The 10,822-nt window shown below is 33.8% G+C and overlaps 1 protein-coding gene across 1 annotated transcript; it reads left to right on the top strand.

The window, feature by feature from the left end:
- The first annotated feature begins 6,304 nt into the window (after positions 1–6,304).
- On the top strand, positions 6,305–6,983 carry LOC149172899 (chaperone protein dnaJ 11, chloroplastic-like). The gene has a single exon (XM_089427814.1). It carries the CDS (start codon positions 6,325–6,327, stop codon positions 6,814–6,816), a length of 492 nt encoding a protein of 163 aa, XP_089283940.1. The 5' UTR covers positions 6,305–6,324; the 3' UTR covers positions 6,817–6,983.
- Positions 6,984–10,822: the final 3,839 nt, after the last annotated feature.

Raw genomic sequence — 10,822 nt, 5'->3', positions numbered from 1 at the left:
CAATAGCTTAAGTGTAGGTCTTTGGAATAGGGAAGGAAGTAAACTTTCCAAAGCTACAAATGAACAATAGAATCTTGAGTTAGGGAGAGAAAATCCAATTATTTATGTTTTGCTATTTCTTTTGATTGTAGTAGACTGACATAACCTTGCCTTCCTTCTTCCACCCCTTTCCAAATCATTGTGAAGGCTTATGGTAATAATGTGCGACGTACAAATGTAGATGAAGGTGCTTCTGTCAGTATTTTATCCTCGACTGCTTGGCAAGCTTTGGGTTCCCCTCAGCTTGTGCCTATTACACATAAATTGTTAGCTTTTAACAGAACCAATAGTGAACCTTTAGGGATCCTTCCTAAGTTACCTATTACTTTGGAAGGAAAAAATGTTTGTATTGATATTATGGTAGTCCAAGAACCTTTAGATTTCAATTTTTTCCTTGGGCAAGACTATGTTTATGCCATGAAAGATGTCGTATCAACACTCTTTCGTGTGATGTCCTTCCCTCACAATGGAAACATTGTGACAGTTGATCAGCTTTCATACGTTGATCTTGCTTCAACTATCAACGATCCAACACCCCTGAATGTTCCTTATATGGAAGTGGTACCTACCCTGCCACGGGTTAATTATGTGGCAACATATCCCATGTTTTCAGTTACCGATGCAAGCGAGCCTCTTACTATCTACTCGACTTATTTTGACTTAGATCCGGTAACTGACGTGGTCAAAACTTCAATGGGGGCATTTGAATATGATTTTCTTATCCCTATTGATCCCCTTGACATGTGTTCCTTATAAAGAATTGTTCTTCCATCTGATGAAGACCTTTTGGAAGCCATAATCAATTGGGGGTGTCCCTTGCCATGTGTTTCTTCCATATGGAAGCCATGAACAAGGTCTTATGAGGATATTTCTTTTACTGTGTCAATCTCGTTAAAAAATGAAACAGGTTCCATGAGGATAGTTCTTTTACTGTGTCAACCTCGATAAAAAATGAAACAACTCTTTACGAAGATGGTTCTTTTACTGTGTCAACCTCGTTAAAAAATGAAACAGATCCTTATGAGGATAGTTCTTTTCTTATGTCAACCTCGTTAAGAAATGAAATAGGTCTCATGAGGATAGTTCTTTTCCTGTGTCAACCTCATTAAAAAATTAAATAGGCATGTTGAGAATAGTTATTTTACTGTGTCAACCTCATTAAAAGATGAAACCGTTCATATGAGAATAGTTCTTTTCGTGTGTCAAGCTTGCTAAAAAAATGAAACAAATCCTCCCCTATTTGACTTGAGTCTTTAACTAGATCTCATGAATGTTAAGTCGAGTCTCGTAAACAAGCCTTCATTTCATCCTCCTATTAGTAATTTGTAGTCTACTCAGGTGAATGAAATGAAGTTTCGGGTGCATGTGCCCTTGCAGTCATTATGCTAAAGGCATGAAAACCAATCTCAAGCACAATTTTCTCTATTTCAAGCTTGTGTAAAAATGAAACCAGTCTTAAGCACAATTTTGCTTCGTTCAATCTTGTGTAAAAATCAAACTTATCTCGAGTCCATTTCGACTATTATTTTCAAGACTCGTTAAACTCATGAAAATCTCAAGCTCCTTTTGCTATCTTTTCATGCTTGTAAAACGTACATAAAAATGCCAAGTTCTTTTTGCCTTTTCTTGTGTTAATTAAATTGAAAGTCAGTAAGATGAGTATATTTTTATCACTTTTTCAAACTCGTTAAAACTTATGAAAAAGAGAAACCGTGGAGTCCTCTTTTAAGCCCTTTTCAAACTCTTTTAAAATGAAAATATTGACGAGTATTTGCTTGTTCGAGCTCATAAAAGTAAATGAACAACCGTCCACTCAGTATCACTTTACCCCTTTTACGAACTGAGCCAGGACTTTTTACGAAAAGGTATATGTTGATTGAACATGGTCAATATAGTTCTCTGTTGTATTATTTTATCATTTTTTGGACCTGAGAGACTAAACTTACGAAAAAGAACATAATGGAGTCTACTTATGTTTTTCTTATGACTCTCTAAAATTGAAAAACACCGAGCTTTATTTTCTCTGGGTTCGTTAAAATTTTACAGTAAAAGAATTGAATGAGTTTCATTTTTGTGTCTTTTTCATACTCTTCAAAGAAAACGACATCGAGTTGCCACTTTACTGGATTCGTAAAAATTAAACAATATAGGACTCGTTAAGCATAACGAGATCGAACCACTCCTTCTTAGGGTTCGTTAAAAATACTTCGATGGACTCATCCAAAGGATGAGCTTACAGTCCAAGCATATGTTATCCTCCTCAAACTTGTAAAAAATAAAGAGGTACTTGTCAGTAATGGTGGGGGAAAATTGAGAAGAAAAGTTCATTTCTTGTATTTCAAGCAGTATGTCACTCTTGAACATGACACTCCGTCACATATCTGTTCGGGTTGGGGAATCCATTTGTCTCACAGTTAATTGAACCTTATTGAAAGTCTTCAATTGGTTTTGGATATTATCGTCGAGTCAAATGCTGCCAAGTCATTTTGTCGTGTCGCTAATATGTTCAAGAGAAGTCTAAACCTCAGTTCAAATTACCTTGCAATTTGTAGCCTTCAATCGCATCGGCCATCCCTGAGTCAGTCCTTGCAAACTATTTTGAAAACTTGATATCATGTTTCGTGTCATAGGCTTTCCTACGACGGATCACTTCCTATCGAATTCAGCTCATCATCTAGGAATCTGATTTAAAAACTTTCAGTACCTTGAAGGTTGCATGCCTTAATCGTAGGTTTTTCGCTTTTGATGATAGGTTCTCATCATTGGCCTTCGATCGAATGTTTCTATGAGTGTTCGACTTCAAATCACATATTCGCACTTCAAATATTGTACTGGGAGTACCTTGAGAACCATTGTCATTATTGGTGGTTTCTCTTGCACTTTTTAATGGTTCACATCATTGAACGGTAATCAAGTGGTTTCTGCCATGTTTGACTTCGAGACATTCACTCGCATGGTTAGAATCGTACCGTGGATTGAGAGATGGAGATCAAGACCCTGGATCTAGTTTCATCAATCCAAGTTGCGAGGAGATTTTATATTCATGATTATGTAGACAGATGGTTGTGTCCATGTTGTGTCTACCATCTATATGATCTTAGTTTTTCCATGCTTGTTCATTGAGTTTGCTTTACTCTGAGTATGGGAATGCCTACCTCAAAGATGATTTTTGATATATATTTTGCATTATGTTCCCTTGAATGTTCCTTGTAGGTTTCTGATCCTTGGAATGATAAAACGCTTCAATATTTTAAACTTATTTTTCAAACTTCGCACTTTAGGGGGCAATCTGTTACACGTCAATTTGTCGCCATGACACTTGATCAGTTTATGGATATTATTACCATCCGTGAACATGTTGAAACCAACTCCCTTAGAAGTCCAACAACTCAAAATATGTTAAAGTCCATGAGAAATTTGGGTCAAATAACTCTCACACCTTGTTAAGTTCCACCTGCGCCGATTTCTCTAGTGTTTCCCGCGCATGCGCTGAAATTTACCTTGAGAACAGCACAGAGCTACGCTATGTTTGTAACTATAAACGTGCGCAGGTGAATTCTAGAAAGTAAAAATAAAAAGTACATTCTAGAAACATAGTTGGTCGAATATTTCCCAACTGAAAGCTTCCAGGTGATGACTATTCGAACTATAACCCTCATAAGATGCATCTCCATCCCTTTTCTCATGGTAACCTAATCCTTTATTAAAGGAGATTCATCCTCTTCTTAGGGATTTGAAACTTCCCCCTCTTTGATCTATAAAAGACTAGAGGGTTGAGGGATGAAGGAGGTCAGATTTCAGAGAATACAAACTTATGTTGCTAGTTTGAAATTGGAGAGCTTGTTATCTAAGGAGGAGATTGAAGGCATTTGGGAGGGACCTCACGACATCAAAGCGAAGGTTGTAAGGCTTCTCTTATCTTCTAATTAATACAAATGGGCACTTTCTCCCATTGATTTTGTCTTTTATGAATGATGAATAGTTTGCATTTGGTTATTATGTTCATTAATACAAGTTCAATCCCTAATTTCCTTAATCATTAGGCTAAGTTGTTTGAATTACTATATCACATGTGATTTTGATCCTTTTTATGGTTTATGTTTGCAGGTTCTACTAAGCATTGAAGAGCTGCATCAAGTCACAACCAGAGATCTTCATCAGGGATTTCGTGAAACCGATAAGAGGTCTATCTATTAGTTAGACTACTTGTAATTGAATTAAATTCAACTTGGGGAAAGAGTTAGTTCATTTGTCATGATTGTTTCTAATTTCCATTTAAGATCTAGTGAGACGGCTCTTGTCTGCAAGAGGGATTGTCCGGTGTAACAACACCCCAAACTCTAAATTTGATTGGTTATATCATGAAAGACAAGGTGATTGTGTTGCATGTTGTGTCAACATCCACAATTGTTTTCATAAGATAATGATAGAATACACTCAATGTTATGCCCATGCCATACCTAATTTTCAAGTTATGATAGGCAATGGATTATGATGAAATATGGAGGGGATTGTTAAAATATGTGAATTCAAATGGGTGAGTATTATTTCAAAACTCACACATTTGCTGAATTGGGTGGTTGTGATGTAGTCAACAATGTACAAAGGTCACACACTTGGTATTAGTGACCATGAATTTCAAGGATTTGTATATGAGCTTCACTAATGATGGGAATAAACATACCCGTGAAGGGTTTAAATTTTCATTTCGGCAATCTCTAATCCAATGCAATGCTTAGCGCTCTATGCCTCTTCCTCTCTTGGCTAGCATAAATTCCCTTGAGAGTGAAATCAATGGAAGAGATAGGGAGACTTAAAAGTAAGGGAAAGGCCAATAAAGATAACCCTTCATTTGACATTCCTTATCCCTCTCTCCTATTCTATTTTTCTTGTTTCATTTAATTCTCTATATCATCTTTTAAACTTGTAAATTCTCTTTTCCCAGTATTGTTTAATATGGACAAAAAAATCTTTGCCTATCTTAAGCCTAATAGGAGTGAGTAAAAATATATATTGGTTAGTAATAAAATTGTATTTAGTCCATTATTAAATAAAGCTAGTCTTAAGCCTTGTTTAGCAATTCCCTCTTAAAAAAATTTATTGGAGAAAGTGGAAAAATGCTTTACTAAATCACTTCACAAAGTTATTTTATATTTTATTTTTAGAGAAATCCTTCATCCAAAACCATTTACATTTATCCTTCTATGAAAACTACGTTGCTAAATCCAAATAGTTAAATCACTTTATAATGTCTTGAACCTCATGACTTAGGTTCATTGAAGAGATTTTTATTTTTATTTTTATTTTTTTTAACAATTAAACTTGAGTGGAAATAATATTTTATATTTTTCTTTTTTATTAAAATATTATATATATATATATATATATATAATTATAATTTTGAAAATAAATAAAATATTTAAATATATGCTTTTCCTCAGTTATAAGAGTATGAGATACACCCTTGGTCTCTAGATTCTACACTAACAAATACAATCTTACAATATAATTTCATTTCCATTTTCAATTAATTTTACTTAAAATTTAATTAAAAAATTAAATATATAAACTCACAATTTAATTATTAAAAATTTATAATTTTATTAACATTATATTTAAATTTCAATAATAATGAAAAAATAAAAATAAAATATTTAAATATATCCTTCCCCGTTGGGGGAGATAAACCTGTGATCTCTAAATCATGCGTTGACGAAACTCATCCCCCCATTTATGTTAAGGTTGGCTTGTCCTGGTATCAACCTGCGCTAAATAAAATTACATCCATACAGAAAAGGAATTGCCGAGGCTGAGGGATTGTCCTGTTATCGGAATCTGGGTAATTTTTTTTTTTTTTTCACAATAATTGTGTTCGAAGTATGGTGGAAGTGGATTCACTCTTATTTGGATTTACAAAAATCTGGCTAACTTTTATCAAAATCTTACCTATGTTTCCTTAATTTGCGTGGAAAAATTTGCTGGCCGGTTTAGAATAAGGCAAAAAAGAAAAGGTAAAGTCAATGCAGGTCCTCAGAAAACGCCCCCGGAAAAGGGCGCATCATGAAATGGCAAAAACCAACGGCTACGTCTACCCCACCCATCCATTCCGGTAAAATGCGGTATTAACTTTTATCAAAACCGGCAACGGCTCACGGTAATTCTAGAAAAGTGGGTTTTCGGGAAACCTGTCACGTCACTTTCATTCCTGAACTCATTCGCTTATTAAATTTCAATTCACAGCCACTTAATGGAAGCATTCTTTCAGTAATTGCTCACTGAAAAACCATGGATTCCACGGCCCTGTTAATCTGCAATCGAGTTTTCTTGTTCAAGAATTCGTTACAATCATGTTCTCATCGTCCTTGTATCGCACTACGCCCTTCCGTTGCGCCAAGAGCGCTTCAAGCGTCTGCGACAAAGTCTGTTTCAGTGCCCGGCCACATGAAATCAAAGAATTTGTATGAAGTACTGGAGATAAGCCCCGCCGCAACTGCAAAGGATATAAAGAGAGCTTACAGAAAACTGGCAAGGGATTTCCATCCGGATCACGCGGCTTCTCCTCAGGAGAAAAACGAGAGTACCCAGATGTTCTTGAGGATACACAATGCGTATGCGACTCTCTCGGATCCATGTGACCGCGCGCAATATGATCGCCAGATTTTGGCCCAAATGCGGGTGCCCGTTGCACAGTCAATGTGGGACAATTCGTCCTACAAGAGGGAGGCACATGATTGTTGGCGTAAAGGGAGGAGTTGGGAAACGGATCAGTGCTGGTAATTAAGGGGTGTTTCTCATATTTTGTTTGCAATGAGGATTCATTGGGATAAATTTTACCCTGTATTTTATGCCTCGGCTCTCTACCCTCCTCTCATTTTGAGAATCAAATATTGTCTGTGTATTTTTTTTCAATCGAAATGAAATGCAAAAAGTTATATTATCTTCACTGATGAAAGTCTGACTATCTACCATCCTCATTCCATTTTACAGACAAGGAATACGTACGGTTTTTACATAGATTCGCGTCAAACTGAGTAATTTTAACTTACCGCATTGATCTAAATTCTACTTAGTTACAGTAATTGCCTCATAGATAGAAGCATCACAAGCTTCACTGGGCGAAGCAATGAGTGGAATAGTTGGTCTCAGTCTGTCCTAATAACATTGGTTACCAAAGAGTGATGTTGAAATAACATTGGTTACCAAAGAGTGATGTTGATATGTGTGACGGTTTATTATGAATTCTTATATTACGAATGTTTTGAAAAAACATTTAATGAGTGGTAAACAAATGAGTTTAAATAAAGGATAGGAGGAATTGTTGGAGGAATTGTTAGAGGAATTGTCTGGACAGTCAAAAGTGGTAAAAAAATTTCAAAAAATCTTGCAGTAGCAGTGGGCCATCAAAAACATTGGGCAACCCAACATCTTGAAGTTTCACAGGTGTAACTTGGATTTACAAAAATCCATGCTTTCTTTTCTATTATTTTTCAGGGAAAAAAACAGTCCAACTCTTGCCAGAATTTCTATGAAAGAAGTCTCTTTAGACTACAACGTTACAGTATATTTCTATAGATATTTAAATTCAAATAGTTAAATTTAGTTTTATATTTCTTTTTATTATATAAAAATATATAATGAATCTTATAAATATATAAAGATATATGGTGAAAGATGATACTTATCAATAATGAGATTATAGTAATCGGTAAGAACATTAAAATCTAAACAGTCAGGATTTTATTTTAATCTCTCTATTTTACTCATTAGATAATTTGTATATAATTATTCAATATAAAAGAGTTATCTTTATTAATAAGGTCAAAGATAATTGTTAGAGTTTTACTTTAACTTCTCTACTTTACTCATTAGATAAGTAGTATGTAGTTATTCAAAGTATAATTTGTATATAATTATTCAATATAAAAGAGTTATCTTTATTAATAAGGTCAAAGATAATTGTTAGAGTTTTACTTTAACTTCTCTACTTTACTCATTAGATAAGTAGTATGTAGTTATTCAAAGTATAATTTGTATATAATTATTCAATATAAAAGAGTTATCTTTATTAATAAGGTCAAAGATAATAGTTAGAGTTTTACTTTAACTTCTCTACTTTACTCATTAGATAAGTAGTATATAGTTATTCAAAGTAAAAGAATTATTTTTATTAATAAGGTCTACTTGATAGGTAATACTCATTATCATGAGACTACAATACACTAAAATCTAATCAATATAAACGTTAGAGTCTTTACCCATTAAATAAGTAATATATAATTATTTAATATATAAAATCATCTTTGTATGTAATGTAATACCCATAAATAAGTTTTAATATAAATATATCTTAATTTTGACTTATCCAAAAAAGAATAATGAAAATAAGAAAATAAATATAAGGTAATTCTAGAAGAAAATATAGATAAAATAATCTCAAGTGATAATTCGATTAAAACTTCTTTTATGAGCATAAAGTTTTGACCAATAGTTTTTTTTACAGATTTTAATGTGGTTTTATTAAATAAAGGTAAATATAGAGTACTTCAAGGTAATTAGAGAGCATTTCTTTTCGTCAATTTTGCTCAAAATCTAGTAGAGATTTTCAAAAATCATAAAACTCATAAGTTTAAGTTGTCTAATGTGCAAACTCTTACTGCCACCCTAGTTTTCTAGGTTGCTAAATCCATTTATGTATTCAAAAGTGCATTTTAAACAACAAGAATCACAATCTTCCTAGAAATGGTTGTGTGAGAGCTATATGTGATTTAGTGCTCGAGCTTGAGTTGACATATGAGCTCAAGTTGACACATGTCCCTTTTAAAATAAAAATAAAATATTTCAATATCCAAATGAAGTAACATAATTTATAACAAAATTAGAAAAAATAAAGTAATTAAAAATAAAAATTTTAATAATGTATTGTTTTTATAAATATTTCAATTGAAAACTTAAATAAATTATTTGAATATCAATGTCAATTAATTTATATTAATATTAATTGTGCTGAGAGGAGGCGTTCTACAACTAGTAACCGTAAACATGTAAACATTTAACATGTAATGTTTAACATTTAACATTTAACATTTTTAATCTAATTTCCGCCCTATTTAAAAATGAATCTAATTATTATAATATATAAACACAATATAAATTTAAAATATAAAGAAGTTTATGAACACTAAATGAAAATGTATGGTAAATAAATAAAACCTCTTTTTATATTTACTCCATAAACCTCTTTATATTTACAAAAACTCAAAAAAAAAGGTTTTATTTAAGTGAAGCCTATGAACCAAATACCATGGGAAAAATTATATTAATACCATGTGCCAAATACCATATTTATAAGAGAGGTATTGTAAATAAGTAAAAATATATCAAATAGGATTAGAAATGAACATATAATTATATACCAAGCCTATGGGCCAAACACCACGGTAAATAAAAGAGATAAGATAAATTAAAAAAAATATAAATATACTAGAGGTATGATAAATAAATAAAACCTCTTTATACTTATGGACACTCAAAAAAAGGTTTTTTAGGTGAAACCTATGGGCCAAATTATTATTAATACCATGCAAAAAAAAACATTGTTAACCCTAATATAATATTAAAAGATTATTATTATTATTATTAAATCTAATATTCATATTAATATATTAATATTATTAAATTTAATAACTTTAGATTATTACAATATTAAATTTGTTATATTATAATATATATTAATATATTATGATATATATCAACTCTAGATATATATGGGAGGGAAGAACAATGACATAGAGAGATACAGGTGGAGAGATAGGGGGAGTGACAAGGGAGAGATGGAGATAAACTAAAGGAGAGGGGAGAGGAGGAATGAATAGTGAGAGAGGTAGAGAAGAGTAAGAGAGGGATAGGGAGGCACAAAGATGGAGGGGGGGAGAGAGAGAAGGAGGGAGGGAGGGAGATAGTGAGAGGATTGGAGGGTGCGGAGAGAGAGAGAGAGAGAGAGAGAGATGGGGGAGAGAGGGGGAGGCAGGAGAGAAAGGGAAAGAGAGGAAGGATGAGAGAGAGGAGGAGAGAGGGAGGGATAGATATATGGAGTTGGGGGTGGGTGAGGGGGGAGAAGGAGGAAAGAAGAAAGACGTAGAGAGTAAGAAGTGGAGAGAGAGGGAGTGGCAAGGGAGAGATGGAGAGAGAGTGTGTATGTTTAGAGGTGAGCTAAAGAGACAAAGAATGAGAGATGGAGAGAAGGGGGGAGGGAGAGAGAAGGAGAGAGAAAGTGATGGGAGAAGATAGAGGATTGGAGAGAGAGAGATGGGGGAAGAGAGAGGGAGGTAGGAGAGAAAGGGAGAGAGAGAAAGGGAGAGAGAGGAAGGATGAGAGATAAGACTTGAGAGAGAGAAGGAGAGTGATGGGGAAGAGACAGGATTGGAGGGCAAAGAGAGGGAGAGAGAGAGTGATGAGGGAAGAGAGAGGGAGGTAGGAGAGAAAGGGAGAGAGGGAGGGAAGGACAAAGAGATTGATAGATATGGAGTGAGAGAGTGTGCATGTTTGGGGGGGGTGAGATAGAGAGACAAAGAAGGAGAGATGTAGGAGATATAGATATAAATGGAGGGGGAGAGAGAGAAGAATATTTATTACATTAAATGCATTGATTTCAGCATAGATGGTGATTGCTAATCCTATTTGATTGCTTGCACTAGATGCATTGATTTTAGTGTAGATGCTGATTTCTAATGACATTTGATTGCTTGCACTAGATGCATTGATTTCAATGTAGAGGATTTCTAAT

Source organism: Pinus tabuliformis, chromosome 4_2 (assembly GCF_031772625.1).
Source record: "Pinus tabuliformis cultivar Carrire ecotype Pingquan chromosome 4_2, CPIR1, whole genome shotgun sequence".
Classification (NCBI taxonomy): Eukaryota; Viridiplantae; Streptophyta; class Pinopsida; order Pinales; family Pinaceae; genus Pinus; species Pinus tabuliformis.
Note: the sequence above shows the minus strand (reverse complement) of the source record. Positions and strands in the feature narration are given on the sequence as shown.

Coding starts and splice junctions, on each gene's coding strand:
- LOC149172899 (XM_089427814.1), top strand. CDS start 6,325: ATGGATTCCACGGCCCTGTTAATCTGCAATCGAGTTTTCTTGTTCAAG.